This window comes from Scomber scombrus, chromosome 1, assembly GCF_963691925.1.
Source record: "Scomber scombrus chromosome 1, fScoSco1.1, whole genome shotgun sequence".
Lineage (NCBI taxonomy): Eukaryota > Metazoa > Chordata > Actinopteri > Scombriformes > Scombridae > Scomber > Scomber scombrus.
Window position 1 is genome coordinate 22,873,710 of NC_084970.1, and position 24,449 is coordinate 22,898,158.

The window sequence follows — 24,449 nt, forward strand, 5'->3', positions numbered from 1 at the left end:
AGTGTGAGAAATTGATGGTGATGTTAGGTGTATTTATGGAGAGGAAAGCAGACATTAGCCTGAATCTGGAAAGTCTAGAAGATTAAGTTTATCCTGCTCTATTTATTTTATTTCATCCCCAACAGTTTAACCACACTGAAAGGTTTTCAACTTAAGTCACTGCAATGACCGTCACCTAATCTATGATGTACTCCTCTTGACTCTACCCATTTAGTACAACTCCAAATAAAGCCACACGCAAGTGGCGTTTGCACAGCCTCAAATATTTCCTTGCAGTACAAAGAGGCAGAAGCTCAACTACACGGTCCTCCTGGACTTATCAGATTCTTTGCTCATTTCTTGCTCGTTCATCGTGTGACTGTAGGCCAAGGTTTGGAAAAAAAGACTCATGGTAAAAATTAAGAGCTTTACTATGTGGCTTTACTCCCTGTTTGCAACCACTGTCTAGTACAATGCCTGCATTATTGCAACCACTGCGATGGTCTAACTCATTGTATTTTTTCCCCCCTCACTTCTGAGAAATAGTGAGATACATGAAACCCTCCACTTAGGGCAACTCTTCGTTTTTCAAACGAATGATTCACAACAAACTTCTAATTACCACTAGGACAATGGCAGGAATGTTTTTAATCTGATTGCCATGGTAAATTTGATATACAGTAGACAAACATGACACCGGAGGAAAATAGTTTCTAACTGGTAATTAGTTAACATGATATAATACAGCAAGTTTTAGGCCGTGAATATTCAGAGAATCCAGTGTCATCAAGCATGAGTGCGCCCCATTGAATATAGTCAATGGGGAAAAGGAAATATTCTTAAAGAAAATTGATATTAGCAGTATTATGAATGCACAAGTGTTCTTTTCACCATCACCACACTGTTTTCTACTATCCTCCCTCACTGAGTGTCTCGCCCTCCCTCAAAATTCCTCAAGTGTCTGGGCTGGAAGAAAAACAGTCTTGATTGACATTTAGCTCTCTAAGGCTTTATACAAACCAAGTCCTGGCTCTGCCGAAGCATATTACTTCAGCTACAGACCTTAAAACCCTCACAGAGAAGAGACATCTGTTAAAAAAGAAAGAGCAGAGGCAGAAAATAGGAGAAAGGGGGAAGCAAGGGACAAGGGGAGGGGATATGGAGGGGTGATAATAGCTGAAAGCTGGATTTTTCAGCACATTTCTCCAGCTGGATCTATTCCTCCATTAGTCGCTGTCAAACTCAAAAGGGACAGAGATGGGAGGGGTGGCACAAATTAAGTCATGAACATTGCTATGGTCTCAATGAAACTGACATCCAATAGTTACAGAAAAACAATACTAAGACCAAGCAAGAGTAGAGCAGGAAATTGTGAGAAGCCTAGTAATTATGTAGGAGTAAACAATCCCAACAATTTAACATTAGGGAGTAAAGTTAGGTGAATATCTGCTGAATAAGACTGACCTACATTTGCACAGGGCTTTTGCTGGGCACTGCAGCATGTGTGAAGTATGCAATATGAGTAGCGCCGCCCCTGGATGACATCAACAATGTCTCAAGTAAATAATGGAGATCTGAACAAATATTCTCTACTTTGAGAAGGAGTAACTGCTCTTTACCCTCAACATGTTGCCATCTGAGAGTAATGTAACATTTGAGGTGCTACAGCAGATAAGTTCATATATTAAACAAAGTGAAATTGAATCTACTGTTCCTTGTAGAAGAACAGCTAACTGCCTGAATTCAGTTTGTCCTGCTGAAGGTATTTGATGCTCAAATTTGACCCAGACTGCACGATTTACTGTGGTGTAAGATTATGAGCTATATATTTTGACACTTTCAAACTGCACATTTTGGTATTTCTAGTGTGACCTGTCTCAAATAACATGTGGCACAAGTGCATATCTTTATTTCTGTGTAACAGACAGAAAGGCATTTCATCACCCCTTAATACAATAATCTTACATTTAAAAAAAGTACTAATCTTAAAGTCTATGCTTACACATCAGTACTTTAAGTGCATTTTGTCAATTGCAGGTCTGTTTGACTAACAAGTATACACTACATCATTCAAACTAAGAAATCAGTGGCCAGCTACTGAGGGTCTAAACTCTACTGTTGCGTATGGACCACGTTTGCATACATTTGTTTAGCAAATACTTAAAGGGGACATATCATGCGTATTTCCAGGTCTACATTTTTTAATCTGGGGCTCTACTGAGTATGATTTACAGTTTAAAAAACTCATCATTTATCTTACACTGCCTCTACATGCAGCCCCTCAAATCAGCCTCTGTCTGAAACAGGCCATTTTAGCTCCTGTCTCTTTAAAGCCCGTTTCTGACTGGCCAGGTATTAGAAGTTGCCCCTTGGCTCTGCAGGCAACATCAACAAACTATAAAAACAAAACTATTGTAAAAAAAAAAATATCACTTTTTCTCATTCTTTACTCGAAATGTCAATTTCTCAAATACATCCATACATGTTTGAGCCGGAGTCTGATCCAAAATATGAGTGGACAACACAAAAAACACATGGAAAAACCTTAGCAACAACCTTAGCAACCAAGGCTATGGAACAGATGGTTGTTAATAAAAAAAAACACATATGTTAACCTCAAGTCTTGGACCTTTGACCAGGTTCAACATATCCAACCAGGGCTATGTGATATGACCAAATGTCATATCGTGATTACAATACACATCATGATACACATCCAATAAATTAATAATTATGGTCCATGCCATATCACTACCCCTTTGGTTTCTTGTTCATCCTATAAATTATATTTATCTATATGTACTTTGATACTGGTTCGCAAGTGTGACATTAGGGCTTGAGACTGTCACAGTACAGTGGTTGCTTACATATAAACATTAATGACTACATTTTTCAGCAGCAGCATCACCCCCTTTTCATCATTTACACATACCATCAGCAACCTAGAAGACATTTATTTTAGTTGCCTGTTAGGCCGTACTTAGGAGTACCAAACAAATATCTGACTAGTTTGATGCGTTATGATTTTCTGTCATAATCTTTGCAGCAACAGCAGTGAGTGTTTCCCTAATACAGTAAATACAGGCCGGAAAGTAAATACCCTGCACGTGTGTGTGCATGTTAGATGACTTACAGCGACTGGAGAGCATGAAGGGTCTTCAGGGCTGCACTGGGCACCGTCTTCAGTTGATTATTCTGAAGCATCCTGAGGTTAAAATGCAAAATCAAGTATTTAACTCAACTCATAACACCTTTTCCTTGCATCATAAATCTTTAAAAACAACACATATCCACAGATAAATTCAATGCAAACATGTTAGTGAGCTTTCTGTTTGTTATTTATGTGGATCCATACTTGGTTACAGTTTTCTCTTTGGAAAAAACACTGGCCTCATGACAAGATTTCCCAGTTCTTCTTATCAAACAATAAACACTCGGTGAAGACTTGTGAAGGTATCAAACATTTTAATTATACTAATTAGTGTATCCCAATCTGTGTGTGGTTTGTTTGATCTGCATGTAGTCAAAATACCTCAGCTTGTTTTCATTTGTGTAGTTACAAGTCACAGTGTGAATAAAGCACTTGATTTGATAAGAATATATAATGCCTCTTCCTTTCAACCATGTTGTATCCAAGACCTCACCTGTAGATCAACAGGACTTTGAACTTTTGGCTCAGATCAGAATCAACAGGGCGGCGCTTTGTGTGTCACTCAGTGCATCTGAGTTTGTGCAGGCGTGTTAGGGTGTGCTGCCTGGTGTAAATTGTGCAGAACTAATTTTTACACAGAGCTTGTATGCAATGCTCTGTTGGACCTTATTCACAGGCAGTTGGGGTGGGGATGGTTAAGTCCATTTAGCTTATTTCAAGTGGATGTAAATCAAATAACTATGTTTAGGGTGGCAATAACTGACAGCACCACAATGTTACCACAAACTTAAATATTTACTCTCTCTCCATGTGTGTGGAAAACTTAGCACAGTCACTGTGTGTGTGTTTGTGTCTGTGTGTGTTTGTGTGTGTTGACAGTGGTGGTGGTGGTGGTGGTGGGGGGGTATATGCTTACAAGACTTTGAGCTGATGCAGTCCAGACAGGGCTTCAGGGTGGATGAAGGACAGGTCATTCCCCGCAAGTCGTCTGTGTGACAGAAAGAGTCAAACTTACATTTAGGAAATAAGAAAAGGCTACAGACGACCATGTTTTCAGCATAAACAACCACTGGCTATATTTTATTTCTGGAAAAAAGCTATGCATAGTGTTGAGACCTTCTTCACATTCAGCACCTCAGATTAAGTTCCAGCTATCAAGCTGAACATGGGGCCTGGGGTGTCAAAGACATGTGTCTGTGTCATGGCCTGTTGTCACTTCGTCCATCACCCACAAGAGAGATTAGAACTGGTTCTTGATATCCCCTACTTAAATCCCTTTCTGAGCCTCCCAGCCATCACTATTCTGTGCTCCCTTTAGAGGGAGTGAAAATGAAGTCACTCATCTGAAGCTAATAAGGGCAATATATGAATATAACCATGTTTCTCTCTTTAACAGTCTTGCATTGTAACTTCTGAAAGTCACTTCAGCCTGCACATGAAATACTTGAGGGTGAGGGGACACCTCCCTTTCCTGTTGGGAACAGGAAGTGTATAGGAAATAGGGGTGTAAATAAGCATGGGACAGGCTGACTGGGACACGCAGCCCAAGTATACTATCTGGCCTGAGAGATTAGCAGCAGATTTATCACTCTGCAACGTGAGTCAGGCCAGGCTGAATTCCCTGCAACAAGAGCTGCTGGGTGTGAGCCTGAGAATCAAGGCTGACTCTGTCAGAAGTTCACTTGCCCTTCAACCTAAAACTGATATTTTGTTAGTGGGTACGTTTTAAAATACACCGAATTAGAGAGCTAGTCCACTCTAAGTCATTTTGTTGCCAAAGCATGAGCTGACAAGCAAAAATAGCTGCATCTCTAGTGAGACAGAGCTAAAATATGCTGTTTGTTTACCTGTACTGTACCAGTGTACTGTATTCACTGACTAAACATCTCATGAAACTTTTAAAACAAAAAAAGTCCATCATGTCTTCGAGCAAGTAAACCCTTCATCTTAATTTTTTAAGATAATGGAACCAGCTTCTAAAACATAAAAGCAGACAGTGTTCATAAACTGAGGTTTAGAGTTTATTCTCAATTTTGGGAACAGAAGCTGAGAAAACAATCTATCCAAAGTGTCCATTTAGTAGTTGTTCTGGAGCTTTTGATCATAGCACGTGATCTTTTTTGCAGTTTGTCCAGTTGCTGTGGAATTATAGATCTTATATTTTAAAAATCTGAGCACTTTCCATCCATTTTACCTTTAAAGCTGAAGTTCAAAGTTTATTCTTTGTTAATTTTTTTTTCTATAAGGTTTCTTGTCAAGTTCAGAATCAGAAATCATAAAGGACCCTGATAAAGGTATCCTTTTATTCACTGATACAGATCACATGAACCCCAGTGAATCTTTGCATCGATCTATCTACCTGATTTAAAACCTTCCACTTCATATGCTAATTACCGTAAAATGCATGTGCCACAGACTGATGTTATCCACTTATGGCACAGAAATTAGAGGCAATTCACATCATTATATTAGCAATGATTGAACTATTTAAACTAAAAAGAGAATTAACCCACATTAATTTTTCTTGGAGTTATTTAACTGAGCAGCAAACATATTTCACTTAACTTAGATGAAAGGCTCCTGTGTTATAGAGACACTCAGTTACTTTAAGAGAGTTGCATCAGGGGTTGTTTGTAGCCTTAATGTTGCTTGTCTAGCGAGTTTCTACCCATTTATCTGTGGTGTATCTTACAGTTATGTCTCGTTATTCAGCCACACAATTGTTTTCAGTAAACACAGTGTTACCTACAGGAGTTGTGCGTTGGCTTGTGTTGCACATTTTGCAACAATGAGGCTTTTTTTAAAAAAGCATCTATTGAGGTGTTGTTAAAACCAATATAGCTAATAATTAAGAGGCATTATAAGACCTACAGCAGACAAGCTGCTGTGAAACCATATTAAATTAGATTTGTGTCACAAACCTTTCTCACTGATTCATTTGTTGCGGTTGACCAAAGCTGTCATACTCGGATGTGAATGCTCACCAGCTTTATAATAACACTGTCAATTCAGCTTGACTTGGACTCAAGACAGACCCAGTGAATAACTTCCAAAGCTGAATTCCACCACTCACAACCACCAGATCCAATCAGTAGAACCCATTTGTGACTCTACTGACTCACAATTTATCCAGTGGATGTTTTGTGGCAGCTTTCTGACCATAATCTGCAGTTATAGTCAGGGATACACTACTGCCACAAGTAAAGTTGTCACATGCCTATGTACACCAGCCAACAAATTAAAAATATCAAACATAAAAATCTAAATCTATCTATGTAGCCATCCCCGCAATCCGCCTCCTCCTAATATGGAAATTTGTCACCTTATATAGACGTCATCTGAGCTGTCACTTCACCGGGTCATAATAACACTACAGCTGCTAAATGGAGTTGTTGGCTTTGCATATATACACATATATGTGCGTGTAGTTTTCATGCCTACATGAGGCAAAACGTCACACTGGCACAGTATCCTCTATTGGATCGGTGGGTGTATTACAAGCTTTGGTGTGATACTGGGCTGAAGCGCCTCATGCAAACATGGTTTGACAAATCATTCAGGTTTCACAACATGAAGAGCTTCTCCTCCTCTTGCATCTTTCAGCTAATTCAGCACATGTCCCCCCAGGCTTTGATGAGGCCAGAAGAATGTGCTAAATCTCACTGAGGAAAGGCTAAATCCTCTCCTTGTGCAACACCACTCCCACAAGTCTACCGTAGTCAATAGCAAGTTCACAAAGAGCCCTGCAGTGCCCTCTGACAGCAGAGAAGTATTAAGTATTTGAGTCTCAAATGCTATAATTAATTGCTATTAGAATTCAATGTTAATGTTCTGTTTGGGAAATTACTGTGATACAACCCAAACCAGCACCCCAACATGCACCCACATGAACCTTTTTGAACCACTGTTAAGTAGCTGTAATGATAATCCTGTGACTTCATTTCCTATGTTCATGTTAGCAATGACAATGCTGGAGGAGGGAAATACAAAAAGGATATATGAGCTTTAGACTGGATTTCAAATGAATGGTCTTCTTAATCTTGTTCACATTGTAGTCTGTATACTTGATACATACAGACACAAAGAACTGATCCCTTATCATTAAAATCAAAATAACTACAATAACCCATGACATTTACGCAGATGATGCTTAACCAACCAACAGTGTTTCCCATACAAAGGCTCTACTTGGGCGGCCCGTCCACGTAGATTAAGACCCGCCCAGGTAGATAAAATCTGTCTGAGTTGCATGCTGCAGTAACTGAGTGAGGACTAGAGGCTTCTGTGTGCGCAGCCGCCTAGCTAACGTCTACCAAAAGCATGCATGTGAGGTGTTAAGGGGGCATCTGTAAATTGTATAATCTAACAATAGTCTGCATATGAGGCTTTTAGGGGACATCTATACATTTTAGCCAAATTATATGGACTACATGAGCTACAGAAGACCAAGTCCAGGTATCATTTCTACAGTTAAATGTGGCATATGTAAAGAGCTTTTTGGTCACAGGCTATTTTCTAGAATATAAACAAACTGCAGAGGAGACAGAGAATACCTGTCATCACGTCTGCTGAGTTTTGTTGTGCCTTTGGCTAGAAAGAAAAAGATCGGAGGAGCGTTGCGTGACTACGAAGGACGGTATATTCCTTCCTTGTCTCAGTTCCTGTCCTGTATGAGGATGACCTGCCCTCTTTTCTCTCCCTGATCTCGTTTTCTGTCAACTCTTTCTCTCACTCTCTGCCCTCAGGGCCCGAGCTCCGGTTCACTGACACTGCTGCAGCCCTAGAGCGAAAACGTTATCCACCAAAGTTCATTTAGACAAACCTGCAGATTTGTTCCCAGAAAAAAAGGTTAAACAAACACACATATGAACTAAGGGCATATGTCAATCAAAATTATTTTTCTCAAAACACCCAAACGACAGTCCGACCATTATGATGATCTGACATGAAATAAGTGGCAGTGAGACTGGGGGTTTTTTGGGGGGGGTTTTTTGCCTTGTTGTCATGGAAACCATTGTTTTGCCCTACTCCTTCCTGCCTTGCATTCCTCCGTACAATACGATGAAAAGTAAATTGCCTTACGACAAAGCAGATTGGAGTGGTGTATGGAAAAGAAGAGGGTGAAGACTCGGCCGGCTGAAAGATGCATGAGTGCTGAAAAAACATGCCTGCAAAGGCCAAGTGGAGCTGGAACCGCTGGAGTGTGTTCACTCTCTGGTCATTTTGCATTCTCAGGGCTGCATGTTACCTGATATCAGGTAGACAGATTTTATCTCGGACTCCCAGCAGCACTGAGCCAGACAGAGGAGTATTTAAAGAGTAGAGAAATAACAAACACTCGCTAAGATTAGATGTACGCCACTCAACAAAGCCCCAGAGCGGAGATGTGCTGTTGCCACCCTGATAATCCCTTAAAAGCAAAAATCCACACAGGATGTCACATGATTGTAGCTTCAATACCTGCTGTCTCACATCACCTTTTTAATTGAGCTTTACTGTACCTTTTATAATGGCTCTTGTTCATTTCATGAATGGTGAGTGATTCCTAACACTGTGTAATACTGTGCTTATCAGTAACAGCTGAGAAGGACATGGTGATGCACCCATACTGTGGGCTGCAGTACAAACTCAAATATCCAGGTGCATGTCATAAAGCCCAGCCCTCATGTCAACACTGTACTGAGTGAATACATCATTAACAGGAGAAAAAAAGGGGCATGTACTCACAGTTCTTCCAGATAAGGGAAGTTCTTGAATACATATGCTGGAAGCTCAGTGATGTTGTTCATGCTCAGGTCTCTGTGGAAATTTAAGAAAAAAAACAGTAAGTACAACAACCAGTAAAAACCAAAAACTGTAAAATGTCAGTTTACTGACACTTTTTGAATAATTCTTAGTGAAGACAATTTCAGAATCTGTGCATTCATGAGGTGCAAAGACATTGAAATCATCAATTTGTCTCATCCTTTAACTATTTTGCTTGTTTAGAGCTGCAACCGATGAGTATTTTAATAACCCATTAATGATGCTGATCTTTTGGATGATTAATGATTAATAAATTAATCATTTGGGTTAAAAAGCATCAGAAAAAAGTCAAAAATACCCATCAAAATATCCTGGGGAACACAGTCATGTCAACAGACATATTGCTTTTTTCCAACCAACAGTCCAAAACCCCAAAATATCCATTTTACTATATATTCTGACATCTGAGAAGCTGGAACCAGAAAATGTTTGACTTAAATCATTAAGTGATCATCAAAATGGTTGCTGATTAATTTGTTTTGGTTAAATACATGGTTCTAAAATATTTATTTATGGGGTTTTTTTGTGACTGTGAAGCACTTTGTAACCCTGATTTTACAATGTGTTACATAAATTGAAGTTGTCCTACTTTTAAAATTTTTATTTCAGAGTTTTTTACTCGTTTCTCAAAATGACATCACCTGTGTATAAGACCTTGTTTGCCAAATAAGCTGAACATGAGGTTTTTGATTCTGATCGTAAAACTAAAAATACAAACAAAAGGGTGGTTGTGTCACTTATCCCTTATGGCAGTTTTCCTTCTTTGACTGTGCCTGCATGAGTGTAACCTCACAAAGAAAAAAAAAGTCTTGAAAAAGCCCTTCTCTTTAGCCCCAGGGATCTTCATTTTTCAAACCAACTTCAAGTAAAGATAGGCATGTAGCAGCATGAAAAATATGCACACAGGACTTGATTTGCTTCCCCACCAAAGCTAATATGAAAATATGTGTTTATCATAAAGATCATTTTTTGAAACACACCAATATGTATGTGGTTCATACAGAAAATATATAAAAGTATAGTAACTTTAGAGCACAGCATTATTTTAACAGACTATTACAAAAGTAAGGGAATGTCACTGTGAAAGAGGGACAAAAGGCTCAAGTCTTTGTAGTACACATTAATCTTGATTCAGACTCCATGAACCTGCTTCAAAGAAAACCCCCCAGATAACAAACTCAAAGAGATGGCACATATCAACACTGAAAAACATCCGGGATTCACAAATGAAGCACCCCCAGCACCCCTCTCTCCCCTTTCACTCTCCAACTGGCCATCTTAAATTTCACTGCCAGATCTCTCTAGGACCTTGTGTGTGGGCCCCTGAATCCTACAAGGATCATATTGCCCTTCCTCTGCAGTCCCAGCTACACACATACACACACATACACACACGCACACACACACGCACACACGCTCACAGAAGCCTTAAAAGGCGGGCCCCGACAGAACCCTCATCATCCCTGAGACCTATGGTCCATCTCCACTTACCTGGTTATCCAATTACTATATAGACTGTGCAGCTACAACAACACTTCCATCAACATCCACCCACTCCTTATCATTTTTTCCTACGCCAAAAACCTCTGGTGGTGTTCTGCAACCACTGCTGCAGATCTGCCGCCGCTGGTGGTCAGATGGATACATCCCTAACCACATTTTAAAACGTTTGACTAAATGTTCCGCAGACTGTTGACTTGTCTGAACCACATGCAGGGCAGAGGAGTACGGGAGTCCTGTATGACTCTATCACACTTCCTCCCTCCCTCTGTTTCTGGCTGCTTTACTCATCAAGGCCCTTGCCTGTCCCTGCTAAGATAGATTGAAGAGGACACTAAAAATGCAGCTGTGATAAATGGTGACAAGCCTAAACGCTTCTACAAGCATGTATCAGTAAATGTCTATCCCATGTGACATTTGACTTCATTTTAGTGGAAAGGAAGCAGAAAATTTTAGAAAAGCAGCAGACGTGCTTTGAGGAAAGGAAAATATGGCTGCAAAGGTGAAGCATGAACATATTCTAAAAGTCAAAATATAATCCCCTTAAAAATACAGTCTTTTAGTCAGCCAACATGAAATAACACACACAAACATAAAAAGGCTGCACACTATGTTGAATTGAAATGCTGCCTCGATCAATACACAAAAAATAATGACTCAAAATATTTTTTAACCTGCAAGAGTTTTAAATTTTAAATTGTTCCCTTCACTGTAGAATATTTGCTGGTCAATAGTAGTTTTTCATGGGAAGAAAGTCTCTAAATAACACTCTTAATTTTACAATGGTAAAATAGACCATTTTCAGTTGCTAAAATGTACTAATGGACACAAACGCTAGGAGTCAATCATGTTTCCTGTCTTAAACAGTGTGTGGTCATCATCTGATGACATTATGTGTTTTAAACAGGCTATCAAGGTTTCGTGAATGTGATCAGAATGAATGAAATGGGATAGGTCATATGTTGTGCCTTATAAATGTAAATCAAAGACCAACTATGCATTTTCTTGTAGTGAATCTACCAAGTTTAATGTATCTGAATTCTTCTGAAAAATTGTACAACTTGATATAATAATCTAATAAAAAGGTTTTTTTTGTAACTGATTTCCAGACAATAATTTACTTTTTTTGTCTGGAATGTCCTCAATATGAATGTACAGCTTGATGGTCCTGAAATGTGGTCGGTTTAGGTTATTGAACATGATTTAAGTGCATATAACAACGATTTAAACACAGAAATGAAGCACAGATCTGCAGCTAGTGGCAGGTTCAAATTTAGCCTAGATATAGCATGTTTACTAAATACAGATCTACAAGTCACTAAATTACTGCATAAACTATATCTCACAAGGGGCTTAGTTGATACTAAATACGGGTATTACTGTTACAGTCAACTTAAACACCTGACAAAACTTGCTAAAGAGCAAAAGGCTTTCACATTTACGGAAAATAAAACATAAATTACCCACTCTCTTCCATGAGTTGGTCACCTGACCAAAACAAACAACCAGGAAAGGACTTTGATTGTGCTAGTAGCCTAGATGCCAGGAGCTGCGTTGACATAACTAGAGAGTTCATTAGTTCCTATGGAGGGTTTCAACAGAAGGACCATCAGTGTAACACTTCACAAATCAAGCCACTGTGGCATCGTGGCCAAAACAGACTTCTGAAGAAAAGCTGCATGTCTTAAATAAAAAGATCACGTCGCCTGATAAAACTAAAATCCAACATTTCAGTCATAATGCACAACATAATACATTGTAGTAATAATAAATCATTATTCATCCATATAACACCCTCCTACACCTCACTGCAACAGCTTATTAAAGTGAATGTTTTAGATTAGTTTTCATTTTGACGTTAAACCAGGGTCATAAAAGCCCATTATATCCATTAATGTGTGATTCAGTGCTACAAAACAAAACATAAATGAGGTCCATGAGTAATACTATACAGTGATACTGTGTCTGTGTTTAAAAACATTTTAAAAACTGCAATTGAGAGCACCTGTAATGCTTAAATAATCTCAAAATGACTTACAATCCATCCTTTTGTTTTAATTCCCATATTCTACTAAATTTGATCTCCAGTAAGTTTGTATTCTTTGAGTCAAAACATCCCGTCTTGAAAGTAAAAGTGAAACAAGCTCTACATTCTTGTCATCTGAGGCCCTGTTTACACGACAACGCTCGCGGGTGAAAACAACAAAATATTTTATCGGATGTGCCTTTCATTTAGACGGTGACTATGTTTTTGAGGCCTAAAAATGCAAAAAAGTGAAACCAGCCTCCAGAGTTGAAATCCTAAAAAACGCTCCACCGTTGCGTTCACGTCTAAAGGGTAAAAACGCAAAAGTCTGCCTTAAATGCAGCAGAGTTTTTGCTGCGGTCTGAAGCTGTAACCTAGGTGACAGACGCTCTTCCATGTGACGTCACGTACCTATCCTTCTGCTGATACCTGTCTGCTGCAATCATATTTAGAATATTATCAATACTGTTTATGATTATTTAATGTAAAACAGTCAGTTAACTGGTAACGCAGCACAAAGAAGAGGTACTGTTGCTATGGTTACTTGCAGTTTGATTATCTCGCTCACTGATGGTGGTTTAACCATTGACCAGATCAGTGCTTGACGTTAATGATCCCGTGCCAGCCAATCAGAAAAAAGCAGCACAGACTGCTAGTCACAGAAAAAAAACAAAAAACTTTACAAGTTACATTATGTATAAAGTAACAGTGCTGCTGGAGCACTAATGAAGATATGAGGGAGCTTAAGAAAATGCACAGAAGCCCCACTCATAGAGACATTAGACTGCATTTAGTATGAAAGATGCTCTCATTCAAGATTGCGTTTCCACAGCTTGTTTGCAACGGCTTTAAGGACAGTAAAGCTGAGCGGTGAATTAATCTCTCAGTCAGTCAACTGATTCATACAATGTTGGTCTGGTGAGATGTGAGGAGCAGCTTCTGGAGTCATGGGGAATTAAAACTCTAATTAGCATTTTGTTATTTTAATTTCCCTTTTGTCTAAACTCTCATGATGCCGTACTCTTGTGAAAATGAATGAATAACTGTCACCAAACAATGGAAGATGTTCTTTTTTTTGTTTCTTACACTTATGAAAAGTCTGTCAAAATTTGGAGCTGCAACAATGAGTTGATTGTCGATTAGTCATCACACTTGAGTAAACTGTTGATGACTGATTAATCCATTGAGTCATTTTTGAAGAAGAAATTCTCTGAACCTAGCTTCTCACATATGAATAATTTCTGATGTATTCACTTTTCTATGACGGTAAACTAAATATATTTGGATTGTGGTGTGTTGGTCCTGATTAAACAAGACGTGGATGTCATCTTGGGCTTTGGAAAATAGTGGATGTACATTTTCCACCATTGTGTAGACAAAACAATTAATTAATCCATTGACAGCTAAAATAATAAACAGATTAATCAGTAATAAAACAATCTTTAGTGGCAGCTCTGTCTACCATTCATGCAAATAAATGTTATATCAGTTTCTGGAGCTTTCGAAATTTACATGCAGCTGTGTTTTTCTTATGATGACCATGATATATTTTCTTTTACAGGCCCCTTTTTCATTGATCACCCTCAGTTACCTGCTATTTAAACCAGAAGCTTCAAAGCCAAAAGTATTTTAATAGACTCTACACTTACCTCCTCTACATTTCATCTGATTTCGAGTTGTGTGATGAAACAGATGTTTTGATTTTACTTAATACTACTGTTTTAATACTAGCTGCATTATGTGCCCAACTACAACCTTAAATGTCGTTTTAGCTTCTTTTTGAACTTACAGATGAAGTACATCACTATGTTTTGGGCTGTGAGCTCTGTCAAAACACTTCAGAGTGCACATCATTCAGTACTGGGGTTGATCGAGCACAGACAACGTTGACTGCAGCTGCTGTTTTTACTGCACAGTCAGTGTTACAGTAAGCAGCTGTAAACCTTTCATTAAGTACGATTGAATAACTTTAATTTCAGATCTCACTAATAAGGAAACATATTGAAACATTGCGTATAATTATGAATTGTTCTAAACTGTATAAAAAAGGCCTCCAAACACAGTGTGATACCACACTCAATTCAAAAGTTTAATAGAGAAAGGATTTAAATAAAGTCAATTATTTTAATTTACAGCTGCATTAAAGCACCAGATACAGAGTCTAAATGTAATAGTGGTATACATTTGATTCCATTTCCAACCTTTTTTATAGTACTAGCAAGGATTTTGCATCTCTATATTAGGATTTACATATGTTGGAATGCAAATCATATGTTCACTTCCTTCAGCTTTTTCTTCTGGCTTTATCCCTTTCCACAACAAGTGAAACCAGACTTCCAGGTGTGGAAGAGCTCCCCACGTCTCCCTGCTGATTTAATAATTTACACATTTTTAGATGTTACCAGCATGGCAATGTCAGTCTGTCAGTCAGTCCACCACTTTGGTCCAGATTGAAATATCTCAACAACTATTACATGGGTTTCCATTCAGTTTTTCCCTGACATTCATTTTCCCCAGGGGATGAATCCTTCTGATTTTGGTGATCCACTCATTTTTCCTCTAGCGCCACCATGAGGCTCACTCAACAACTACTGGATAGACTGCCACAAAATGTGGTACACACATCAACAGCACCTTCCCCCCTCAGGATGAATTGTGATAACTTTGGTTATACATTCATTTTTCATCTAGCAACTTCATCAAGTTAAAATTTCAATAATGTCTGTACTTTAGTTTACGATCAAATAACTGCATAACCGACATTCCCATCAGTTTCAGTTGTACTTTGTGTTTAGCGCTAATTAAAAATGTTAGCATGACACATTAAACTAAGATAGTGAACACGGAAAGCCTATCTGGTTAAGATCAGCATGTCAGCATTGTCATTGTGCATTAGCAATTAGTGTAAGAACAGCTCACTGAGCCACTAAAGTGGCGAGACTCTAAGGTAAACTGCTTTCGAAAAACAGAGACGTAACTGAACACAATAAACTGTACAATTAAACAAATGCTGCAGTGCATGTTGTTGTCGATCAATGTCACACTGAAAATCAGGAACAAATGACAGACATTGCTCTGGACAGTTTTGTCAAAATCTAATTAGGGTTGTCTAATACAGTGGATGAAATTTATAGACAGTTCATATAATCAGTTCATACGCATACTAAATATGCCCACCATTTACTGCGTAAGACACCAGCTAACTTACTTTTATTACGCCACATTAATTGCAAATACCAAGAGCAGATTCAGCACAGCAATTAGCACTGTTGGCTTGCCTGCCAAATAAGGGGGCTTCATGGCTCCTTATAGTGCACTTACATAAATGTCAACTACCTAAAATGATCTAAAAATGTGGTTAAAAGTCCCTGATGTGCTCTGCTAATTAATTATTTTCCAAACTCACTTCTAAACATTCGACCATTACTCTTTAATATGTCCTCTTCATTGTCCTCGTACCCTCTCAAATGGTCTTCAGTCTTACGTTCTTAGCAATCAATCTCTGTTTTACTCAGTCATAACACAAAGTAAACTACTGTCATGGATAAAACCTTAAATTTCTACCAAACTTAACTCAGTGGTGATGTTTAGTTTTTGGATAATCTGCACAAGACCTGAGAAAACATACAATCATTAGCTGTTAGAAACTGTGTAACATGGGGGGTGGAAATAGGTGTGCAAGTGGAGGAGAGGACTGGGGAGTCAGAGAGGGGGAGAGAGTGTTAATATTCTCCCATCCACAAGTCATCCTGTTTTGGAGCGGGAACCACTGACTGGCTCCTTTCACCTCTGCTGACCAAGAACAAAAGTATCATTCAGTTAAAAATGGATTGAGGGCACCAATGGTGAAGCCAGCGAGCTCCACCAGCAGAGTGCAAGACCCCTGACGCCACCCCTCCTTTTTCCCCTAAGTCTCAACCTTGTTCACGCTATGAAAGGACACAGCACAACTAGGGTAGAAGTTGTAGTAACCCCCCTTTTGGTACCTTAAAATGCACAAGAGTTCACACAGACGCTATACCAACACAGGGGGAAAAAGAAACCTGTGCAGAGATTCGGTGGCAGGTAAACTACATACCTTCAAAAGGAGTGTTTGCTTTGTTACTGGCTGAGGGGCCTCCTCTTTTCTCTCATCTGCTTTTCTGTGACAAGGCTGTTTCCATTACAGAAGCCAAAACTCAAGCCCCTGTGGGCTGTAGGTAAGAGCCAACTCCAGTGTTGTCATATGATTTATTGTAAAAATGTGTGGTCTTTTTGTTACAAGTTAGTTTTTAAAGTATATCAACAAAACAATAATCGTACAAATGTAGAATAATTAAATACTAATCCTGTAATGAGGAATTTCCCAGACATTTAAAGGCTTACAAAACACTACCTCTAATCTGCCTGTTTCTTCCATTATATGTGTTTGTATCTTTAAATGTACACACCTTCCCTCCCATTAGCACAGACCAGATGAGATTTTTCTCAGCGTCTCTCCACGCTATCACGCTGACACTACAGACGTGACAGCTACAAACTAATTCTGTTGGCGTTCAGCTCAAACACTGTAATAACAAAATACTTGTATATGGAGTTTTTTTTCTTTACATATCAGCCCACTATTGTGGGTGTGTTAGCCCTGAGAGAAGGAGCTCTTGCAGCTGCAATATGTCTCACTAATCCATCATGATCCCTAACCCCAGTGCTCCACATACAAAAGACGGAGGGAGAGGGAGAGGACAACTAAAGTTCAAGAGACCAGGAGAACAAATGAGAGTAAGACAGCGACAGGGACAAACAACCTTTCACATACTTTAAGAGGTTGAACTGAATATATTAGGCAGTTCAGTGTTTAAAACCTGTCACAGAGCATTTAGATAACCATGAGCACGCACACACACACACACACTGCGAGACAAGAAGTTAGCACAATCTTGAAAACAACATATTGGTCTCCATTTTGGCACAAAGTACAGCAGCAGAGTGGCAGTCAGGACTGTGATATCACTTTGGGAAAACATTGTTTCACGTAGAGACTGAAATGTCAGACTGCCCGTAATAAATTGGGAGGGTTTTTTTCCCAGAGGAAAAAGTATGCTGTGAGTTTCAGCTGCAAGCAGCAGGCCTTGTGTGACATGTCTTGACAGACTGGTATATGAATACACTTCCTCTGTTTACTTTATCTAACACTTTCTTAACAATAGTGATTTCAATTTTAGGCTAGGTGACAGTGAAACACAGGTTATTTTACTTCACTAAAAAACTCATTTTAAAACAGACAGGCGCCTGTGTAAACTTCAACTCATAATTTCTTCTATGTGTTTGCTGAGGCAGCACAGTAATTACAAAAAGCCACACACACAAAAAAATTGCTGTTTTCAATACTGGTTCCAAGGTGGTTACTTTAGTTTATGATTAACCCAGAGGTTGTGAAACAAACCGAGAAGTTTCTTCAGGAACAATCAACTGTATCTGCACCACTGTGTGAAGAGCCAACCTGTGGTGCCCATTTTCTGTACTTCTCATAAAAAAATAGTATCTAAAGTAGTGGTGGCGACAGACCTGTGGTGGGAATGTGATAATGGCACCAGCTTGACTCCTAATTATTTTATATTACACATTAAACACTGGGAACAAGGCGCTGTTTGGATAAACTCCCATGCTGCAATGGAAATGGAAACAAATCCTTTTTTTTTAAAAACATGCCTAGAGCTGAAACAATTAGTTAACAGACACATAATCTGCAATAAGTCTTTAATCAAGTATATGACATCAAACTTCACTGGCTTCCAGCATCTCAAATATGAGTATTATGGTGCTTTTCTCAGTTTTTTTAAATGAAATATCTTTGGGACTGTTGAATCTGAAGCCATCACCTTGACCCTTGAAGCTTGTGCGGGCCCTTTTTCACCACTTTCTGATATCTCACAAACTTAATCCTTGATTGACAATGAACTTCAGTCCAAAAACATATATAAAAACAACAAGAGTGACTTGAAATAATGCTTTTTCAGTTAACTTTTTGGCTGCAACGGAAAGTTTGGAGACTACTTGTCAAGCTTTCACTGTGTGATGTTTAAACGGAACTATGTGCAGTGACTCAGACTAGAAACCTAAACCAGGGCACTCATCCCTACATCTTCACTGGAGCATTTCCTCTGGCCAGACATTTGTGCAAAGTTTACCCCTGTGATGTTCAATGTCCATCAATCAATTGTAAACACAACATCCCATACGTGGGGGCCTTTCCTGGTGAGCCATTAAAGAAGTGTACAGACATGTTTTAGTTTAGTGGTTGCGTTTTTAGTACTTACAGGTAATAAGTGAACGCACTGAGCCCAGTTGGGACGGTGGTCAGTCCTCTCCCGGAGCAGTCTGCACCCCCATCTTCATCGCAGCTGCATGAGGGCGAACAGACGGCCGGAGTCGACTGCCCTTGACCGGCGGCACCGGGGCGAAGGAAACACCACAAACATACCCAAAACAAATCCACACGCATTTTTCCTCCTCTTCAAGTTTCAGGTGACAACGATTTTAAAGAAGAAAAAAAAGTGAGGAGGGGAGGAAGAGGTCGGAGAGGAGAGGGGGGGCTTTGTTTGTGGTTTAATCTATTCCGGACGTCGACTTCTCATGTGGTTGGTCGGTAGAGGCATGAAGAGATGAAGCCTAACCGAGGCTTTTCAAAAAAAACTATATAAAACACTTCATACATAAACCAAAAGAAATGCACATTAAACGTTTAGCTAGCGTTAAAACCCCGACGTTGCCCTCGAAGACGAGCGGTGTACCTTGCCGTGAACATTTCTCCAAACCCCTCCGTGTCGTATTAGTCCATGAAAATAAAGTAGCAATGCTGGCGACAGCAGCGGTAGCCTACCTTGCGTTTTTTGCGTTTTCGTTGTCCCATTAAATAACCCCAAAAAACCGAGCGGTGTCTGTTACTGCGTCGCTAAAAGAGGCTGATCCCGGCGGCGGGGATATGTTCACTTAAACGTTACCGGATAATCGTTTGACGTCCTGGTTTGTTTGCTACAGATCACCGTCAGCTTTCAGCCATTCCTCACGTTCCCCTCCTTTTGCTCCTGACATCAACAGCATGCTTGTAGCTCTGCAGGCACCCTACCGGACAACCTGCAGCACTGAGCCCGGCCTGCCTCTAACACTGAAAACCTGCGCCAACCGGCCGCACACTCACACCGCTACTATAGGACTCTGTAAAAGTCAGGTAAAGCTGCTCACACAAGGCTGCACACAGTTAGGATTGTTTAACCCTCATCCTGCCAGCATATTTAACATACAAGGACTACCAACTGAGGCCCCTGGGGGCCCCAAGAATTTTTTGTAAGAAACAACCATCATAGCAAAATGTTTCTTTTCTAAACATTACGTAATTAATGTCATCTGAAAAAAGAGATGATAACTATTATTTTAGGAAAGTAACATATCATTTGCATATTGTGTCAAACGAAAATAGGCTACTTTTCTTTAATACAAATTGCAGCTTTTATCCCAATTAGGGCCGGGTGATATGGACAAAATCAAATATCACAATATTTTTGACCAAATACCTCGATATCAATACGAAACTGAAGAGGGTGTCAGCTGATGCAGGGCAAATTGCAGTAATCAAAAAAGTACTCCACCAGGATACTAGGACTGACACTATTTTATTTATGGATTACATTAATAAACAAAAGGAGTAAACTATGCGTTTTGCGCATTGCTTCATCAGATTCGCTCTAAGCAAAACATACTTCTTTTTTATTTAACGTAATCTTTTGCTGAAATAGTGTCAATAATGTCCTGGTGTGTACTGGAATACCTTTTTGATCACCTCAATCAAAATCTAAGACAATATCTAGTCTCATATCACTATATCAATATAATATCGTTATATTGCCCAACCATAATCCCAAAAATCTTTCCATAAAACCTTCAAAATGACTGACAGAGTGCCCCAACACCCTCCTGATGGTGTGTGACACTTTAAATTAGGTCCCATGGCAAACATGAACTCAGTAAATACCTCAATCAAGTCAAACGGTATGGGTGGATGGGTGCTTTTGACTTACAATACATTGGTATTTTTAAAAAAACACTAAAATAGAAACAGAAAACAATGATGTGAAGTCACATTGATTGACAAAGGCATGAACGTTTGAAATGATAGAATAAAGCACCTGTGAGACTAAAAAAGTAAACCTTTGCAGGTATCCCTGCAAAGATTAAGATTAAGATTTCTCATGTTTTAAAATGTCAGAGTGCTTTAACCGATTTGACCCCCCCCCCCCCCCCCCCAGCAATACATCACATTTTATAAAGTTGACATGTGTTTTATGATTTAAAATCTTTATCTGAAAAGTATCAAGTAAACTATACAATAAATGTGGTGGAATTAAAAAGTTGCACAAAATAGAAATATGCCAGTAAAGTACAAGTAACTGCTCTTAACCAAAGTACTTCCCACCTCTCATTATATAGTTACACTACTGGTCAAAAGTTTTAGAACACCCCAATTTTTCCAGTTTTTTATTGAAATTCAAGCAGTTCAAGTCCAATTAATAGCTTGAAATGTGTGTTGAACTGCCAGAGGTTAAAAAAAAGGTAAGGTTATCCAAAAACTGAAAATTATACAAAAACACTTTTACAATGTATAGGTCTTTCCTACAGAGAAATTGCGAAGAAAGTCAAGGTGTCAGTGAGTACAGTTTCCTTCAAATAGCACTCAGAAACTGGGGGAAACTCTGAAAGGAAGAGGTCTGGCAGACCCAAAGCCACAACAGAGTCAGAAGACAAGTTTCTGAGAGTCAACAGCTTGCGTGATAGGTGTTTCAACTGTGAAGAGAAGTTGCAGGTTTGACAGGTTGAGTTGCAGCAAGAAAGCCATTGCTAAGACTTCAGAATAAAAAGAACAGGCTTGCCTGGGCCATGAAACACCACCAATGGACTACTGAAGAATGGAAGAAGGTGTTATGGACTGATGAATCAAAATTTAAAATATTCTGTTCATCATGCAGGATTTTTGTACGCCGTCGAGTAGGCGAAAGGATGGTTCTTCAGTGTGTGACATTAACTGTCAAATATGGAGGAGGAAGCATGATGATATGGGGCTGTTTTTCTGGATCCAGGGTCGGCTACCACAGCTTTCTGTAGCACCATGGACTACCCTCTGGTATGCATGTAGTTGGTCAGGGGTTCATCCTACAGCAAGATAATGACCCAAAACATAAAAAACTGGGAAAATTGGGGTGTTCTAAAACTTTTGACCGGTAGTGCAGATACCAGTTGTTTTGCATTTTCTGAAATTTTAAGCAATATAAATACCAAACAAATAAATGTAATAACACGTGTTAGAGCGGTAATCACTAGTAAATACTGGTTAGCCTTTTTACCTTTTTTAAACTTTAATATATTATTGTTGTATGCAAATTTTTGTCATGTGTTTGTTGTGTGTATGTGTTATTGTTGTGTGTAAGGAGAGCAGCAAAGTAAGAATTTCATTGCATTGTCTGAACCTCTGTGTTTTTACCATGCATATGACTTCTTGAATCTTGAATCTTAGCTTAATATACACAAGTCTACACAGGTGTTTTGCCATAATTATACTAGTGAAGTGCACATGCTTTTTTAAACCCCAGAAGGGTTAAGAATGTAAAGGACAGCTGAAGAATGCAAAGACAAACAGCCAACTTCCTGCCTCAAGGGGGTTGCATATTGTAGTTTTTAGGGTTACCTATTACCTACTTGTCTGTTTAAATCGCAACATTCAGAAACACAAATAATAACGAAGAGCAGGATGAATCAACAGTTACCATCAAAGCCACTGAACCACCATCAACTCCACATGCACTGCTGCTGTGCCAACACACACCCCTGCACCTGCATTCACTTACATCTAAATTTATATTGTGGAGCGCCAACCACCACCACCAAGAAAAAATCATATTCTTTGCAGCTATTAATCCGTCTAACTGTACTGACCTTTCTCAAGCTGTTCAATTCTGATTGGAGTCATCATTTTGCAGCAGGATCCTTGTGGTGCAGGGGATTTTCTTTACAATATTAAGTTGGTTTATTGCCTAAACCAAGGGCAAGACGGGAGCAAATAATATGAAAGAAGAAACCCATAGTACTTTCAATACAATAATTTAATTCAGCATTAATTGTGTAGTGATTTTACTGTGTTCAACTTTTTAAGTGATAGTTTTATGCCAAGAGTATTGTATTATAAGAGTTAGTGTTAGATGTTAGTCTCATTTTAGACTAAGTTTAGTTTAATTTTCAATAATTTCCCCCCCTGTTACTTGTGTAAGATACCTTTGCATATGGGTTGACATTTTAAAATGTTTTTTGAAATCAGAGGGTAGACATCATCAAGTAGCTTTATTATAGGTGAGGAATCGAATAATTGATTAAGAAAAAATGGTTACAGTACATATAAACAACAGAGTGGACACTGAAATGATCACCCTAATGCCATAATGTCTGACTCAGTGTCTTATATTTATCCACCACCTACAGTAGATCTTCACATTCTTTATTTTTCTTGCGTGAACATCACACTAATTCCTCCTCTCATACATTCTTACTAAGCAAGTGAACTTGCTTCTGTCTCCACATTTCTTTTGTGCATAAATATATCCACCATGAATAAAACCGCTCTCCTTAACACACCACTTTGAAATTCAGTCTTACAGCACCTGACGCTCAGAGCATCTCCACCCTCCACATTATGGGATGATCAATGGTGCATGTGGGAAAGGGCAGTAAACCAGACAAGGCTCAAGGTGCACAGGGTGGGGTGACTATGTTTGGTATTCTTGTAGCCAAAGGCACACACTGCACCTGCTGCACATATGGATTGGATTACGAGCAATACATTATCTGTGGGGCATTTGTAGTGTGTCGTCAATCATCTCCAGTTGAATCAACTCCACTCATTCCTCATAAATGTAGTACTGTTTGGCATATACCTTTTCAATGTATTTCCAAATGGTATAGAGTCAGATTCATATTTATGAAAGTATTATTAATAATAATCATACTCATGCATTGATATGAATAAAACATGACTATTTCATCACATACAACAAAAACAATTAACAATTAACAAAAATGATTAAATAATTATATTGTTTCAATGTTCCCACAGCTCAGAAGTTCTCTCCTCACAGTGACAGTATGAGCTTTGCACATGTTGCAGACTAGTTTGCTAACTACATCCGATTTGTCAATAAAGACATCCCTGGACTTGTAGGAATGCATATTTTTTTCACTTATAACTAAAGCTCACTTTCACCTTTAGCACAGCGTACTTTTACAGTTTCTTACTCAAACTAATATATATCTTGAAGCTCTGTACTGGGCCCACAGTTCATATCAGTCTCATTTGACCATAACTTTCCACTTTTCCTTTGTTCCTGTAAAATATGTTCAGAAATGAGCAGAGAGGTGGGTGACCTTTAATCACCAATAATCACGTTTTTATGCCTGGTCTCTGCACTAAAACCTGTTCTTAATATTGAAGTGCAAAATCTCACCAAAAAAATATGGTAGTAGCTTATGTTTCTACGTATTATTTCATGTATGTGTGTATGTACTGTACCACCTAGTGTAATAAAAACAGAACCCAAGTAAATATTTGTTGTTGAAGTTAAAAAGTGGGCGCCTTTGCACCTCTCCTTTTTCGTTGCACTTCTGCAAACACACAACATTTTTTATGCTAAGTTTGGTTCTTAACACTTTATAACTTTTTATGAGTAAAATCATGTTCATGTCTAATGGTGTGGTTGTAAGCATGCTCTGAGGGACAGGTGACATGTTTCTTCATTAGATACCAGCACTAAACCATTTTTATTTACTTATATTCTGTTTTATTTTTTGTGAAAGATAAGAACTTATGTAGATGTGAAAAACACTTGAAAACAATATGAGATTATCTCCAAAGTGTATTTTGGTCAAGAATTGTAGTGCTTAAATAGGGTATTTTCTTTAATTCCTCCATTC

The 24,449-nt window shown here is 38.8% G+C and overlaps 1 protein-coding gene across 1 annotated transcript in view; it reads right to left on the bottom strand.

The window, feature by feature from the left end:
- lgr4 (leucine-rich repeat containing G protein-coupled receptor 4) overlaps positions 1-19,721 on the bottom strand; it is a 34,550-nt gene extending 14,829 nt beyond the window's left edge. The window contains exons 1-4 of the mRNA XM_062423437.1: positions 18,758-19,721; positions 8,858-8,929; positions 4,047-4,118; positions 3,113-3,184 (exon numbers count right to left, since the gene is read on the bottom strand). Coding sequence (XP_062279421.1) covers positions 3,113-3,184; positions 4,047-4,118; positions 8,858-8,929; positions 18,758-18,942 — 401 coding nt within the window. The 5' untranslated portion in view covers positions 18,943-19,721. The remainder of the gene's footprint in view (positions 1-3,112; positions 3,185-4,046; positions 4,119-8,857; positions 8,930-18,757) is intronic.
- Between the last annotated feature and the right edge of the window lie 4,728 nt (positions 19,722-24,449).